Source organism: Puma concolor, chromosome D1 (genome assembly GCF_028749965.1).
Source record: "Puma concolor isolate L17-30 chromosome D1, mPumCon1.1.hap2, whole genome shotgun sequence".
NCBI lineage: Eukaryota > Metazoa > Chordata > Mammalia > Carnivora > Felidae > Puma > Puma concolor.
In genome coordinates, this window is record NC_141676.1 from 10,856,387 (window position 1) to 10,873,633 (window position 17,247).

The 17,247-nt window shown below is 45.9% G+C and overlaps 1 protein-coding gene across 1 annotated transcript in view; it reads left to right on the forward strand.

Annotated features, from left to right (window-relative positions):
• The first annotated feature begins 2,644 nt into the window (after positions 1–2,644).
• Positions 2,645–17,247, forward strand: part of LOC112852120 (membrane-spanning 4-domains subfamily A member 4A-like) — a 46,187-nt gene continuing 31,584 nt past the window's right edge. Inside the window, exon 1 of the mRNA XM_086677297.1 lies at positions 2,645–3,004. Within this exon, the coding sequence (XP_086533423.1) occupies positions 2,913–3,004 (92 nt within the window). The 5' untranslated portion in view covers positions 2,645–2,912. The remainder of the gene's footprint in view (positions 3,005–17,247) is intronic.

The following is a 17,247-nucleotide window of genomic DNA, read 5'->3' on the forward strand; positions in this document are numbered from 1 at the left end:
CCACCCCCCATCAACCCTCAGTTTATTCTCAGTTTTTAAGAGTCTCTTATGGTTTGACTCCCTCCCTTTCTTTTTTTTTTTCCTTCCCCTCCTCCACGGTCTTCTGTTAAGTTTCTCAGGATCCACATAAGAGTGAAAACATATGGTATCTTTCTCTGTATGACTTATTTCACTTAGCATAACACTCTCCAGTTCCGTACACAATAAAGAAATTGTGATTTATATACACAATGGAATACTACTTGGCAATGAGAAAGAATGAAATATGGCCTTTTGTAGCAAGAATCAAAATTTCAACTGTCATTTACTGTGAAAACACCTCTCAGTTTGGGTCTGCTTTAGACAGGACACCTCCTTCCTGGAGGAAAGAGTACTCTCTCTTTTTATCTGACACTCCTCCCCAGCTTGCTAAGGGAGATTTCTGTTCCTTGCAGACTAAGGGGCAGAAATGAGGAGAGCTGAAGGGCAGAAAACATCTTCCTCGATTGGTACCTTTCCACCTTGATGTCAGGCTGGTAGGGGTTGAGCACACTGGGGGTCCATCACTGGGATTCCTTGGCTTGGCGCCTTTGGGATTCCAAGGCACTTATTAGCTAGGTGCTCATGATTCCCCCTACATCCCACCCCAGACTGTTCATCGAAAATCTCCAGTCTCATTCTCTTCAGGTCTCCTTGCTTCACCTGATGTCCCTTTGCAGCAAGGTCTAAGACCACTCAGGTGGTTTCTTCCACATGGCTTACATGTGGAAGGACAGGCCATCCCAATACTATTCTTCCCGCTTAGCTGTGGCAGACAGACTCTAGGGTGCTCTATTGCTTCCTGCTTCCGGTGTTCTGGCCCTTTTGGGATTGCTTCCCCCTGAGTGTAGGTGAGACCTATGACTTGTTTTGAGTAAATAGAATACAGCACAGTGACAGAATGTGTGTGATTATGTGCATGTGATTACATGATCACATTACAGGAGGCCCGCATGTCTTCCTGGCATCTCTTTCTCTTTCTTGCTGGCTTTGAGGAAGCAGGCAGCCATGTTGAGGAGCTCCACGTGGCCAGGGACTGTGGGCTGCCTTTAGGAACTTAAGAGTAGACTCTAACCAACAGCCTACAAAGACTTCCAGGCAATTACTCAGGGGGAAAAAAATGGTGGGCAGGGGGTGGGGTGGGGCTCCATCCCTCTGTCCTACAGCTGCAAGGAATTGGATTCTGTCACCAACTGGGGAAACTTGAACGTGAATCCTTCTCCCAGACAAGCCTCAGTTGAGACCAAAGCACTGCCAACACTTTGATTGCAGCCTTGTGAGACCCTGAAGCAAAGAACCCAGTTAAACCGTGCAGAGTCCTGACCTATAGAAACTGTGAGATGATAAAGCCATGTTGCCTCAAACCTCTAAGGCTGTGGTAATTTGTATGCAGTGATAGATAAATACACTGGCCATCAGGGTCAAAAGCCCTAGCCCTGGCCTCTTTTAGTTCCTTGAGTGTATTAGACTCAAGTCTATCAACTTCCCCAAACTGTGAGGCTCCATATTAAGTTCCCCCCGGGGGTCCCCTTGCCACTTGTCTCTGAGCCTAGAGATGAGGGAGTTCTCCTACAGTGGGAAGAGGGAGGGCGGGAAACTCAGAGAACCGCCACGATTTTCTTCCGGTTAGATTGTCAGTAAAGTTTTCAAGTGACAGTCTGTTGCTAATGAAATTCTCTGAGTTTCAACTCCATATTTAAATTTCTTTTATAGGCTGGTTGAGAAAACCATTTTTGGCTATTTCTTTTGCAACTTCTGCTCCAGTGAATGGCACTTCCGTTTGTAGACAGGGAGCAATCATCAAATAAGTCCCCTGGCAAATCAAGAAGGGGGTGGTGATGGTGCTGGGAGTAGTCCCCCCAAGTGCAGGAAGTAAGGGGAAGCATGGCCTGTAGAAATTTTTAAAATAATAACAAAACTGCCATCCGACTTATAACATCCACGTGTAAGCAATTCTAAACAATACCGATAATAAAATACTCTTCGGGGGAAAAAAATCTTTCGTTGATCTAAAGTCTGAAATAAAAGCGGCCCGTTCCTGGGCAGATCCCTCCCACCTGCTCCGTCCTTGGCAGGACGCGGGGCCATCTATTGGAACCTGAGCACAATCCCCTGCTGTGTGAGTCCTGTAAACATCCGGAAGGGACAGCTTCAGCTTCTAGCCTTTCCAATACTTTCTGCTCTTCCGCGGGCCCCTTTGCTGCCATCTGCTGGGAAACTGTGAAAAGCACATAAATCCGTGATGGTTGCGAAAGTGACGAGCCTCACAGATGGGTGTGCGAGCGCGCACTCCTATGTGGTGCTGCTGTGCGGGTGCGCGCGGGCGTACACGCAACTCAGAAAGCACATGGAGCGTTTGGCTTTGTCTAACATATAAAGAATTCCATGAAAATCTTCCACCTTGCTTTTCTTTTCGTTTGGCCTAGCGGGAATGGTGCCAGGAGATCACTTGGGTGGGCCTCCGGATGAGTGTTGAGCGGGAAGCGGGGAAGGAGGAGGCGGGACGCTTTGGAGAAAGTGAAGGAGTCAGGCTGTGGCTGGGTGGGCTTCGCTTTGTTGTCGAGGAGAGCACAGCGGGGAAGGAAAGGAAGGGGAGAAGGCAGCTCACCAGTACAGAAGGACGGTGCCAGGCACCGTTGTTAAGTATGGGCTCATTATTTTCTCACCCCCTTCACTCTCCCTATTGTGCAAAGAGAGGAAGACACGGGGGAGTGAAGGGACTCACCCAAGATAAGATTGTTTTATGTCTGAGGAAGTAAATGGCGAGGCTTCTGGAGGGAAGGTGCGCAGGCATCCGATCCGCGGGGTTAGACATGCGTGCCCTGCCCTCTCTGAGCCCATCCTGACCCTGAGTGAGCTCTGGGAGGACACTCTTGGCAAAGGGACTCACGGTGATGCCCAGGTCAGCGGCCCGAGGTTCCAGGACAGGACATGCCCACGCGAGCAGCCTCTCTCTCTGCTGCGGCTCCCCCAGAAACGAATGCAGGTGAGCAATTTCCATTTTCTGTGAGGGCATGAGGAAGGGAGTGTCCTTTGCTTCTGCCTTTGAAAACAGAAACAAATCTTACACCAAGCCGGCTACAACTCTGTCATTAGCGCTCACCCCGAGGTCACAGCAGAATGTCACCTACTGGTCACTGCATGCGTCTGAGACTGAACGTCTTTGCCTCCTGAGTTTGCAGAAAACATTTATCCTGTCTCAGCGGGGGGTGAAGAGGGAACGGAAAGCATGACTGTGTCTGACTGTTGGGGAATGGAAACTTGATATGTTTTCATGAGACTCGTCTTCCAACCGCTTTCAGTGTTTTGAGATGAAGCCTACTGCTTGATTAATGTAAAGTATCTTTGAGGCTGAAAGCCTTCTTTCCCATCAGTTCTGAAGAGAGCAGTCCCTCTGCCTTTGATGATTCATGTGCATGACAATGACATCTGGTCCCGCAAAGAGTACTCTCACTGTTGTTCAGGAGGGTACCCTGAAACACAGAAGAGGAAGAAAGAAGATCAAACAAGAAGTGTGTGTATTATTGAAGTGACTGGGAGGCTCAGTCAGTGAAGCGTCCGACTTCAGCTCAGGTCATGGTCTCACAGTCCGTGAGTTCAAGCCCCATGTTAGGCTCTATGTTGACAGCTCGCAGCCTGGAGCCTGCTTCAGATTCTGTGTCTCCCTCTCTCTCTGCCCCTCCCCTACTTGCACTCTGTCTCTCTTTCTTTCTCTCTGTGTCAAAAATAAACAAGCATTGAAAATTTTTTAAAGGGGCGCCTGGGTGGCGCAGTCGGTTAAGCGTCCGACTTCAGCCAGGTCACGATCTCACGGTCTGTGAGTTCGAGCCCCGCGTCGGGCTCTGGGCTGATGGCTCGGAGCCTGGAGCCTGTTTCCGATTCTGTGTCTCCCTCTCTCTCTGCCCCTCCCCTGTTCATGCTCTGTCTCTCTCTGTCCCAAAAATAAATAAACGTTGAAAAAAAAATTTTTTTTTTAAAATTTTTTAAAAAGGAAGTATATATATTATTTATGTACACCTAACACATGTACTTAATATATGTCTACACACACATACATATACTTCTTGTTTGACATTCTTTCCTGAATATCTTAAATTTCTTAAAATATTTATACATGCCATTCAGAGACTTTCATAAGCTGCAAAGCAGTATGAAACTGGTATGTTAAACAATAATGACATAATTCCAGTGTCCATAGGAGACTTATAATTTCTTTTTTCTTCTTTTATTGTTCTTGTAGTGGTTCTGAAAGGATCAGGTCTGCTTCACAGAGCGGTAGGATGATAAATGTTTGAGAAGAATTTTTAATGTTCATATTGTAATTAATGACATTTTTGAAATACAAGTGGGTGTTTTGGTCGGTTAAGCGTCCGACTTCGGCTCAGGTCATGCTCTCGCAGTTTGTGAGTTCGAGCCCGCGTCGGGCTCTGTGCTGTCAGCTCGGAGCCTGGAGCCTGCTTCAGATCCTGTGTCTCCTTCTCTTTCCACCCCTCCCCTTCTCTCACTCTGTCTCTCTCTCTCTCTCAAAAATAAATAAACATTAAAAAAATTTAAAAAAATACACACAAGTATAGGAAATGATAAAAACTGATAGCTACATATTTACCCTAGAGATTCAAGCATTTTCATTATTTATTTTCTGTATTTACTTAGATTCACCCTTTCCCTGCTCAGAAATTAACGGTTGCACACAGCCTTAAAGCTTCTATTTTTGTCTCCTTTCCTCCTTCCCTAGAGGTGTCCATAGTGAGGAGGGAACTTCCTTGATCTCTAAGTCCACATTTCCTGTGGCAAAACTTCCCATAGAGAAATACACCTTCTTTCCATTCCTTCACCCCCAACTCTCCTTCAGAGAAGGAGTGATATGTGTAACTGCAGAGTTTGGAATCAGGGATTGGGTTCATACAGCTCAGCCCCCATGACTTCATTCGTTCATTTGTTCACTCGTTCCTTCCTTCCTTTTCTGCTAGATGTTTCCTCTTAGAGGAGAGACCTGTACTGTCTCAGCTCTGCCAGTGATTGTTTGGTTACATCGATTAAATTCTATTTGGCCTCGAACTGAAGGAATGCTTTTCTTTCAGCTTGCCACGAATAAAGTGATTTGTTTTGTTTTGTTTTGTTTTCACCTGAATATTTGCTCTCATTTTTCAAGTGGTTTCTAACCATGGGATGAGAAGAAAAGGTTATTTTTTTAGTGGTTCCCTAATCCCCCTAAAATCTGTCTCCAGAGACTAGGAACTTTAAAATAAAAGTAAAAACTGGCATTTGGGGGAGTTTGAGGCATGTGTTGGAGCCTTGATTGGGTGGCTTCAGGTCAATAATCAGTTGAGTTCAGTCTTGGTTAGAAGTTGGCAAGATGAGAATATGTCTCTTTGACGGGTCAGGTAATGCTGGGAGATGAGATGACCAAGCCTCATTTGGACGATGGATGCTTCTGGGGCAGTTGAGAGTATTAAAGGCCAATAGCAGGAGTATGTTAGGAAGACAAAAATGCCCAGGCCAGAAGATAAGGGAAAGCAAAACAGAATATAGTCTAACCAACGAACAACATCAACCTTTCATGAATAGATAAGGGAATGGGCCGATTTAAGAGGCGTAGCTCAGTGGAGTCTTTCAGAAAGTAGGAAAGAAGGATATAGAATATTAGGGTCATATGTGATTACTGCAGAAAAAGAGGCTGCAGAGAAAAGAAACATTTCCACTACTTTGAGGGACCATGGTATTTTAGTGTGAAGTACCATACTAAACGCCTGTGGACTTAAAAGGTAAGAAAAGGGACGCCTGGGTGGCTCAGTCAGTTAATCATCTGACTCTTGATTTTGGTTCAGGTCACGATCTCACAGTCATGAGGTTGAGCCCCAGAGCCCCATGTCTGGCCATCCTTAGCCTCCCCCCCAGCCTGTGGCTTCACAGGCATAGATAGAAGTTTAAGTCCAGGATTTCCGTCAGAGGGATTCTTTGGCTGAATTACAATGAGGACAAGGGAAACTGCACCTACAAGCCTGGTTTTATAGGCCTAAGTGATTCCATTGCAAGAGAAAGTGGACACAGCTACTGTGGAAAAAGACCATACCGCTACAGAGATCTCACACTCGATGCAGCATGAGGGGTCCAGGAATGCAGAAACCAGAGAGGAAAAGGACACGAAGAGGTTCTGAATAAGCTCAATGGGACAGAAGTGCCGCCGGAGTGACTTCATAACCTGGGGTGACCACAGATTTCTATGTTTTGCAGAAGTACCTGTGATGGTTAATTTTATGTGTCAACCTGACTAGGCTAAGAGAGGCCCAGAGCGCTGGTAAAACGTTATTTCTGTGGGTGCCTACCAGAGGGTGTCTCCAGAAGAGATTAACATTGGAATTTGAATCGGGTGACTAAGTAAAGAAGATGGCCGCCACTGCTAAGTATGGACTCATTGAATATGCCGAGGGCCTGACAGAACGGAGAGGAAGGCTCTCTCTGCTTGAGCGGAGGCATCCATTTATTCTTCTCTCAGACATTGGCACTCCTGCTTCTCAAGCCTTTCCATTGGGACTGAAGGACACAGCCAGCCTTCCTGGCTCTCCAGCTTGCGGGCAGCGGCCTGTAGGATATAACCACGTGACCAGTTGCTGCACTACATCTTATCTCTCTCCCCCCTCTTCCCCTTCTCCCCCTCCCCCCCTTACCCTCTCCCTCCTATTGGGTCTGTTTCTCTAGAGAACTCGTAACATAGTCCCATAATGTCTCAAAGCCTACCCTGAGAGGGAAAGCACCGTGCCCCCTCACCTCACCGCAGACAGCATTTTTAAAAAGGTGCCCAAATTCAGTTTTGTTCAGCCATCTTCCATTCTAGAAAGCCAGAATTGATTGACATCCTTGAGCATGAAAATCAAGGTTGCTTTTTCTCCATCTCCATCCTTCCTTCAGATACTTCCGAGTTACCCCTTTGGTGCTAGGAAACGGTGTTGTAGGATCTAGGTTACCTATGGGGAATCTGGAAACAGAGCTTTTCATGGGATAACTGTTTGAAAGGTTCGTTTGGGGCTTGTTTTCTAAATTTTGTAAACGTGGAGCAAAGGAAAGTTGGAATGCTGCCAAAGGATCCCCAACTCTATGCAGAGTCTGAGGGAAGCATCCCTGGGTGAGAGATCAGAAAATGCGGCCCAGATGAAAATGGGGTAACACACTGGTCTCCTCAGATCCGTTTTCCACTTTGTGCTTCTCAGCAGTCCGTGACTTGTGGTTGGAGATCCACGTGGTTTTAAGGAGCTGACTTCTCCCCTCCTTCCAGGGTGCGCTAGTCCGAGGCTGTCAGTCAGTGCCTTTGATCCCTCCCATGGCAGTGATTGGTTCAGCCTGGACATGTGACCCAGCAGGGTCCAATCAGAATGATTGTCAGTAGTCTTGTTTTAAAACTTCCGACCAGAATAGACATAAAACAAAACAAAACAACCGAAAAAACCCCACAACCCTGGTATAAAATCTAAATGTCTCCGGTGTGATCAGTCAGAAATACAGAATATCACTTTTTGCTTCCTTTGGTCATTGGTGTGCAGCACTAGAAAAACAGGCGCTGGGAGGTCCTCCTGTAGCCGAAGAAACAAAACCTTCAAGAGGTTAAGAGCCACAGAGTCCTCTGTAAAAGCAAAAACCCTCTTCGAATTTATTTTGTTGAGCGAAAACAGATACTAATGTAGGTCTCTCATAAAAGCCAAGTGGCGTAATGCAAACTTTTGAAACATGGGAGATACCTGTGTTCTGTTGGATCTAGAATATTTTAAACTAATTAAATATGCCTTATTCATTTGTATGAAGCTTTTTTTATACAATAAACAATGTGCTTTCTTTCTATTGCTTTCTATTGCTTTTAGAAACACAAAGATAAGAGGCACCTAGGTGGCTTGGTTGGGTAAGCCCCCAACTCTTGATTTATTTTGGCTCAGGTCACGATCTCACAGTTCAGGGATCAACTCCCCCACGCCCACCCTCTTGTCGGGTCAGGCTCTGTGCTGACAGAGCAGAGGCTACTTGGGATTCTCTCTCTCCCACTTTCTGTGCCCCTCCCCCACTGGTGCTCTCTCTGTCTCTCTCTCTCAAAAACAAAACCAAAAAAAGAAACACAAAAATGATTTGTTTACTGTGACAAAGATCACTGTCTCTCTGATTCAAATTGCAATTCAGATGGGCGAATTGTCTAAATACTGTACGCTGGGCCCTAGAAATTAAGGCCTTAAGAAATTAAGGAAAATGAGAAGACAAGCAACCAGCTGTTCTTGAGAAAAGACATGGGAAGCGAAGCTGGAGAGAGACAATAGAGTTTGTCTTCTCTAGTACAACCAAGGGGAAAACTTGGGCTCCCCTCCCACCAGGAATTTCGGCTCACCCAACGGTGCCTAGGCTGGTAGGTTTTTCTAGGCCGTAGAAAATTGATACTAAGCTGAGGAATCCACTAAAGACTGTGACAATTCATGATTATTTATTATTTTGCACTCGATGGCACAAAAGAAATATGTTAAGAGGATGTCTAATGCTGATATCGAATAAGTATGCTGCCTATAACTGTTACCTTGTCTTGTTTCGCTCTTGTTCCAAATTTAAATTATCTTCTCTGTCACTTCATTGCTCCCTTAAAATGTTGGCATTTTGTTCCATGAGTGAAGAGGAACCCGAAAACAGATTTGCTGCCTCTCCTCTTCCCTGCTTTACACAGCTTGGATATTTGGCATTTGACACTTGGTCACACCATTGTCCATCCAGATCAGTGTGCACAAAGGTCAGCGCCTTGAAAGCAGAAGCAGTTTGTTACGATTCTAACACAGAGTGACAAGTGAGAGACCTAACTGGGAGGGAGGCAGGTCCTGGATGCCCAGGGCACTGAATGCCTCCTGCAGGCACTGAGCCTCCTGCAGCCACCAAAGGATGACAAAATTGCATTTGTATTTCCAGAGGTCCCTAGTTAGTAGTGTTTGCAAGGGCAAGGAGAGGCAAAGACAGGCCAGAAGATGCAAAATAAAAGGGCAAAGCATGTAATATTAATATTAGACAACAAAAAGTCCTTATGACCAAAACACACAATACACAAACAATAAAAAAAAAATAATTTGAAGATTTGCCTAGAGATAGGAGAAACTAACAAAAACACCAGTCGTGAGAGTTTTTAGCGTGCGTCTTGCAAGTTTTGAGAAACGTAAGCAAAAAAACCCCAAACAAACAAACAAAAAAAAAAAAACCCCAGTATTTGAATCATAAAATGCTTGACTTAACCAGTGTAAAGGAAACATGGTTTTTAAGCTCACTTGGTACATTGATGATAATTCACCATAAATTCATCCCCAAGAAGACCTCATTCAATTAAAAACAAAAAACTCCAGGTCACATTCACTAACCCCACTGCAAGAGAAGTGGAAATAAATAACACAAATATTTGTTACCACTATAAAAAATTTCAAGACTTATGAAAATGTATAGATTTTTAAACTCTCCATAACCAAACTTAAAATCTGAAGTGAATATATTTTGTTCATATTGCAACAAACGTGTGAAATAATGGTTTGGAGGACGAATTAGGAAGGGGGAAGCAATAGAAGCTCAAACTCTGGCATCAGGAGAATTCTTGTAGCGCTCAAGGCACAGCCTGCACCATACCGACTACAGGCGTGCGGAAAACAGCGCCGTCTTCAAGTGCCCAGCAACACAAAGACGCACAGTTCTGCTAGCACCTGCCCTGTAATGCCGATTCTTGCCATCTCCCTCCCTCTCATCACCCTTTGTCCCCGAATATTCCCTCACAAAACTTCCCCTGTTGGCTTAGCCTGTACCTCAGGGCCTCCACACCCCGTTCTCTCTCCTTCAAGTCTCTTTGTGAGTTCTGTTTTATTTTTTTTTCTTCCTACACAATGGAACTTCCTAGTCAGTTTCCTTCGGGTAGCTTTTCTAGAAGCTTAGAAAAACAAACAATCATCTTTATGGCTACTTGCCAAGCACCTTCTTATGACCTGCATTAGCCCTGAAACAATTCTGCAAGCTAGTTATTGTTAAGTCAGCTTTGTCTATGTGACAGAGCATGTACGTGATTCACATCCGTGGAATGTTTAACGCCTTGTATGACCCCAAGAGAGGATTCGAGTAAATCCTAGTGTTGTAAACTATAGCGGACCTACATTCATACTGCTGTCGGGGTGTTTTGCCACGCCGTACGTCCTAGTTCCCTTTGTGCCTCTTTCTGTCTGCAGCTCCTTCATTATGAAGCTTACTCAGTCTAGAATAGATATGTGTGGAAGGAATAAACTTGAGTTTGGAGCCGGAAAACCTAGGTTCAAATCCCGGATCTTGCAATTACCAGCCATTTTGACCAAGTTCGCTGCGGTTAGGCAGTGCCCTGAGTGGCTCAGGGTTGCCCCCTTGTGAACCTGTGATAAACTGGATGAATGCAGAGCCCTGCACATTCCACTTCCTTTTTTGTGCCAGAGCAGTGCTAATGTCATGGAGACCCTCACTGAGGAGGCCCTTAAAACACGTACACAACCACACACAGTTCTTAGAATGTAAAGGTGCAGGACTGGACTCTACTTGAGAGACCAGTATCCGTCTTAGAAATATGGGACATCAGGGGCGCCTGGGTGGCGCAGTCGGTTAAGCGTCCGACTTCAGCCAGGTCACGATCTCGCGGTCCGTGAGTTCGAGCCCCGCGTCAGGCTCTGGGCTGATGGCTCGGAGCCTGCAGCCTGTTTCCGATTCTGTGTCTCCCTCTCTCTCTGCCCCTCCCCCGTTCATGCTCTGTCTATCTCTGTCCCAAAAATAAATTAAAAAAAAAACGTTGAAAAAAAAAATTAAAAAAAAAAAAAAAAGAAATATGGGACATCAGGGCTAGAAGGGACTCGGAGATCTCCCTAACTGAAGTAGGAGAAAACCGTGTCCCCAAGAAAGAACGCAACTCAGATCATGAAGGTAATGGATTTGTAACCCAGTTTCCCTGACCGTTCCTTTTCCTTGGCGGTAACCTGCCTCATCTCCTTCACATTGAGTTCATACATGCAATTGAGCCACAAGAGGGAGGTGGTGGGCAAGAAAACGTGCTCTGAATTTCCACCTAACCCCCGTGTCTGGAGGCTCAGGGAGGCTCTCCAGAAAGGCAGGCCTACAGCTGGGGTTGTGTGTACTAGATCTGGTTGGATCCCACTTCTATCCTATATTAACCTGCGGACTTAGTGGGTAAATTAATTTATCCCTCTGAGCTTGTTTCCTCTGTTTGCTAAACGGAGATACTAATGTATAGAAAGTTGTTTGTGAGGATAATTGAGATTGCAGATAAAAAGCTCAGCACAGAGTTGATTCTCAAGATAGGTGTTCACGATGATGACAGATGATACTGACAAGGCTTTCATTTCAATGAGCACTTTTTTGTGCCCTCCATCCCATCTCATCCTCTGCATATCCTCTACATCTCATCCTCTAGAGGGTAGGTGAAAGGAATCATCTGGACTTTGTCTGATTGTTATGTGCTCCAGTCTCCTCTCTTCCCCATCGCCACATTCTGGAAAGTCTGAGCACCTGCCTGGAAGTGGGCTTGGATTAAGGTAGAAGGAGAGAGTGACACTAAAACCTCACCTGATCTCATATTCTGTGGGATTTGGGTTGTGGATGGGACACCAGAAACACCGCCATGCCCTCTTGTCCTTTTTGTGGAAAGTGGACCTTGCTGCAGAAGGTGAGGGTTGAGAAATGCTCCAGGACGAATGGCCAGGTGGCACCACCAATGCCTGGCTTCCTTCCTTCCATCTTGGTGGAGCAGCCGCTGGCCTCGGATGCAGGAAACAGCTTGAACCAGAGCCCGAGGCTCCTGCATGCCAGGAGTTGGGCATCTGGACCACGCACCATGGAAATCTGTCAGGGAGGAGCTGTTGGAGTAACTCGTGATCTCTGGAGCTAGGGGTGTCTTCGGAAGGGATGGAGCTCACCTGGTCCTTTCTAATGACGCCGACAGATGAGAACAGACTTGCACGATGCCATGGAGTGGGCCAGGGGAAGAGTCAGGAAGAAATTACAAAGTAAAATGAAATCGGGACTTTGAATAGTTCTGCAGTACCCAGGTCCCTCATGGCTGGGCCGTTACCGCCATTGAGTGTTCTGTTGTTTCGTTTGGTTTCTTGTGCTGTTGTTTCACACACTGCGGAGCTTCACTGTTTTATGCTGACTCTTCTGCAGCCCTGCCTCCTCCACAGGAATTTTAAATTACCCACACCCCTTCTTAGGCCAGCCATGAAATAACCAACCACCTTATGTTCCCCGAATGCCCCTACGGTTCTCACTCTCTATCCAAAATGGCTAATTGGGGCACCTGGGTGGCTCAGTAGGTTAAGCATCTGACCCTTGATTTCAGCTCAGATCATGATCTCACAGTCATGGCATCGAGCCCATTGTCGGGCTTTGCCCTGACAGTGTGGAGCCTGCTTGGGATTCTCCCTCTCCCTCTCTCTCTCTGCTTTTCTCCTGGTCTCGCTTGGGCACACACGTACTCTCTCATCTCTAAAAAATTTTTTAAAAAAAGCTAAAGGATTTTTTTCACAAGGAATTGAGGTGAATAAAATTGAATCTAACTTAGTACACAAGTACTATTATTCTTCTAATAATGTTGGACATCATGAGTGGAATCAAACAATTTTCTGGAACCTGATAATACAGATCCCTGGAGCTCACCGGCAATTCTTTGGGCAGAGGAAATGGAAAGAGCAAAGCTCTTGAGGCCAGTGTGTGCCTGGTGTTTCTGGGGAGGTGGTGGATCTGAAGTGGAGGGCCAGAGGGTAGAAGGGGACAGGGCAATGTTGTCTGCCCATCTGCCCTGGCTGGGGGCCAGATCACAAAAGGACACTGAGGACTTGAGCTTTCATTCTGAGTGACATGGAAGGCGTCGGGGGATTCTGAGCCAAGGAGAGACAGGATCTGACTTGTGGGTTCTCAGGATCACTCTGCCACCATGCTGTGTTGAAAACAGACCACAGGCGGGCAAGAGGAGACGTGGGGAGAACAGTCAGGAGGCTATGTAGTGACCCAGGAGAGAGGGTGGTCGTTCAGACCACAGTGAGGCAGCTCAGAACAAACCTGGGGGGGGGGGCTGGTTAGGCACTTCTCTTTCTTCCCCTCCTCCTCCCCACGTTCAGCCTTATCGGATACCCAGTTATCAGCCAGGGTCTCCCCAGGAAACAATTCATCCCACAGGATTCATTTGAAGGGGCTTTGATGAAGGCCATTAGGGAAACTTAGAAGGGGTGGAAGGCACCCAAGATGAGAAATGGCAAAGCTGCGCCCCCTCTCGGGCTGAAGGCAGGAGAGGACGACCGCATTACTGGAGTCCAATGAGAGCAGGAGTCGGGGAAGAGGAGATGGTCTGCAGGCTAACTGTGAAGGGCACAGCTACAGCAGAGGCTGTGCCGGTGCAGGGAGAGCATAGGGGAAGAAATGCTTTGCCCCTAATTCTCCAAACAACGCCGCATGGTTTGCTTTATTATCCCAAATTTATAGGAGATTTGAGATTTTCCCGGGGCACAGTTGGCGAGTGGCCAGATTACGTCTAGAGCTCACATCTGCTGCCCTGGGACCTTTGTATTGTACCACATGGGGTCCCACCCTGGGAGAAATGATGAAATGAAACTTGGCCTTGGCTCACGGGGCTAATGAATGTGGAAATCGGCAGTACGGGTGGATGGGAGGACAGGGTATCCACTCGCTCCTTTCCTGCCCCTCCAGGGAGAAAAAAAGAGGTGGCAGTGAGTCTAAAAACCAACCTCGGTGTTTCCATTGCTCTTGCTGATGTTTTATGTAGTCGTTCTTGTGTCCAGAGTCACCTTCTAGAGGGTCAAGGCTGCGGCTCACTTAGTGTGCGGGAGGGGGCACACTTGTGTGCCGTTTACCTCCAGGAGCCCCACCAGGTTCACAGGGTAAAGACCAGAGAAGAATGTCCTGGTGCTTCTGGCTTAGACACCATCTACTCTTTGTTACAGGAGACACACGACTGGATAAGATGTCGGCCTCGCCTCCTGGAGTCCTGTGTGCAAATGCTACTGTGTTTGCAGATAGCTAAGCTCGAGCTCTCCCAGTTGAAGAGTGCAGCTGGCCCCAGGGTGTATCAAGGCCTGGGCTTTTATGGCTCAAGAGGCTCAGGTTTGCAGAAGGAGTAGTCATGAGATACGTGTGGAAGGTGGTATAGACGGCAGGGGAGGAGGTGTTCCAATCAGCTGGTTCATACTGACAAAGAGATGGTCAGATGGGAAGGAGCAAGAATATATGTGGCAGCTAACCAAATGTGGAAGCACTGGGGGTCAGGGGGGCTGGTCCTTAGAACGTGTCTCTTTCGGTTCCTCACTTGGAGGATGAAGAAACAAAACCTCACCGGCGTCGCTTTGAGTGTAGCCGCTGAGCAGAGGTGAAAATTGGGGCCATCTCACTCCCAGTTCTGTACCTTCTCATCTTTGGCCCCCTTGCTCCTCAGTCTTCACAGAAACGAGTTCTGGGGTAGAGTCCAGCGGATTCTCTGTGTCCTGGTTTTCCCTGGCTACTACTGCCCATCTCTGCCCCCTATTAGCTCCTGCTCCTACAGTTTTCATACCCTTTTCCTAAAAGCCATCCGCAAGAGCTAAAATCTTATTGAATCAGGCTTCATTGGCCCCTCAAAATGTTTCCATATAGAGTAGATCTTCAAAGTTCTCATGATAAGAAAACAACTGTTTTAACTGTGTGCACTAAGGGACGTAAACCAGACATTGTGGTGATCCTGTTGCAATCCATGCAAACGTTGAATCATTCTCCTGTACACCTGAAACTCATCCTATGTCAACGATCTCTCAAAAAAGAAGTATCAAATATAGAAATCCAACCTCCTAATTCAATTGAAAGAGTTCTTGTGCTGGGGGCAGGGGCGGGGCGGGAATGGGCAGACAAGTTTCAATCCGTTTGCATTTGAATATCACTCCACAGTTTACAAAACATTTGCATGTTCTTTGTCTCAGTTTATCACAGACACCGATCCTCCCTCGCCAGAGCTCAAGCGGAGGGCAGATAAATTGCCATGTGCTGGGGCTGTGAAGAACTCTTAGGGCTTGCCCTCTGAGCTTGGCATAGAGGCAGAGGTCCTCCCCCATGAAGAGTGGGGGTTCTTCAGAGACCCATCTAATTTCAAATCTGGACTTCGCACTTCCTTGCTGTGTGATCCTAGCTTGGTGTCCTAACTTCTCTGAGCCTCAGCTCTAACTTGGAGCTAATGATAACCTTCCTTGTAGAGCTGTTGAGGAAATTAAACAGAGATATGTCTGTAAAGCATCTTGTCTCGCGCCCTGCTCAGATGAGCCCCTCGATAAACAGCAGCTAGTTCTCAGATTCGGATACCCCCAGAGTCAACTTCTGTTACTGCAATGGCACATCCAGGGGCAGAACTCACAGCCCCAGTCCCTTGAGCTTTAAAAAAAAAAAAAAAAAAATTGTATATAATTTTAAGTCACCTACTATTTTATGTATTAAAACAAATTATAATGAATGGTTGCTGGAGAGTAGCATTTCTTTGGATTAATGAATCTACTCTAGGAAGCTTGAGATAGTTGATCATTCCAAGTTCAGGGGCCAGAGGAAATGACACTGTGAGAAATACTGTATCAAGCCACTGAAGATGGATTTGGAGAAGTGCTAAGATATTTTATTTAGCTTTTTTGGGAATTTATTTTTTCCTGCTGCAAAGTCACAAGATAAAATCCAATGTACCAAAAATAATGTCTTTATCATTCTTGATAAAACGGAAGTGTGGGGAGAATTATTTGCCATAGACTGTTGGTGATTATTATTTTCTGTGAATTCGGTGTTCAAAGAAAGGGAGATTAAATTTCCCTGAAGTTGTAGGCCTTTAGGGGCACCTGGGTGGCTCAGTTGGTTAACTTCTGACTCTTGATTTTGGCTCAGGTCATGATCTCACGGTTTCATGGGTTCAAGCCCCGCATCCTGCTGTGCTCACTGAGAGCACACAGCCTGCTTGGGATTCTGTCTCCCTCTCTACCCCTGCTCTGCTCTCTCTCTCTCTCTCAAAATGAATAAATAAACGTAAAAGGAGGGGGACGCCTGGGTGGTTCAGTGGGTTAAGCTTCCGACTTCAGCCGAGGTCGTGATCTCATGGTTTGTGGGTTCAAACCCTGTGTCAGGCTCTGTGCTGACAGCTCGGAGCCTGGAGCCTGCTTCTGATTCTGTGTCTCCCTCTCTCAGCCCCTCACCCACTCACGCTCTGTCTCTCACTCTCTCTCAAAAATAAACATCAAAAAAAAAAAAATTGTAGGCCTTTAGAATTCATCTTTTGAAAAAAAAATAAGAAACAATGCTTTTGTTTCCTTTTAAAACATATACATTTGTTCGGTTTCAGTGGTTTGACTCTTCTGAAAGCCGTTCTCTAAGAAGTTGAGACAAAAACCTAGTTTGCTGAATCGGCAAAATGATTGCAGGGCAGTAAGTGAGCGCAGTTGAGTGAGCTGACAATGGTAAGGAAGACTGTGATATGCGTACATTGCTTTGATGCGGGCAGGGGTTCGTTGGGCTATTGTCACTAAACAGACCCTGTCCTTATGCATCTCTAACAGTTATTTTATGTATTAGTAACATATTGGCACAGGTGTCTGGGATTATATGTTAAGCATGTTAAGAGTGATTTCTTAAGAAAGGTACCTTTCTTTGCTGCATATCCACTCTTTGCAAAACCATTCTGTCCATAATAATGGAGGAAGCCCACACAGAAAAATATGCTATGTTTGTGTTTTTAACTTGGAATTATACAAACACTGGGGGAAAAAATCTTTTCTTGAGAGATAGCATGGCAATATCCTTCCTAGTTTCAAAATAATGCAGAGCAGGGCTTAAATATATCACCTCAACTTTACATGACCCCCAGTTTCTAATATATTTGCTCTCACATTTTTTGTTTGCTCTACTATTTAATAGCAGATGTCTGAGGCTTTTCCTTTCTCTTTTGCTGAGGTTGAAATATAATTTCCTCTGATGATATATCTAAACTACCTCAACTGCCTCCTAACGCACCACCTGCATCCACCGCCTCCATTTGACTCTGTTTTACCCACATAACATCCAATAGAAACGTCCCCATGTGATATCAGGCACTGCTAAGTGAAATCAGAAAAATAAATAAGATACACCTTCAAAGGTATAATAGACTGGGAAGAAAACAGATACAATATAATTTCCTTTTAGTTTAATTTAGTTGGC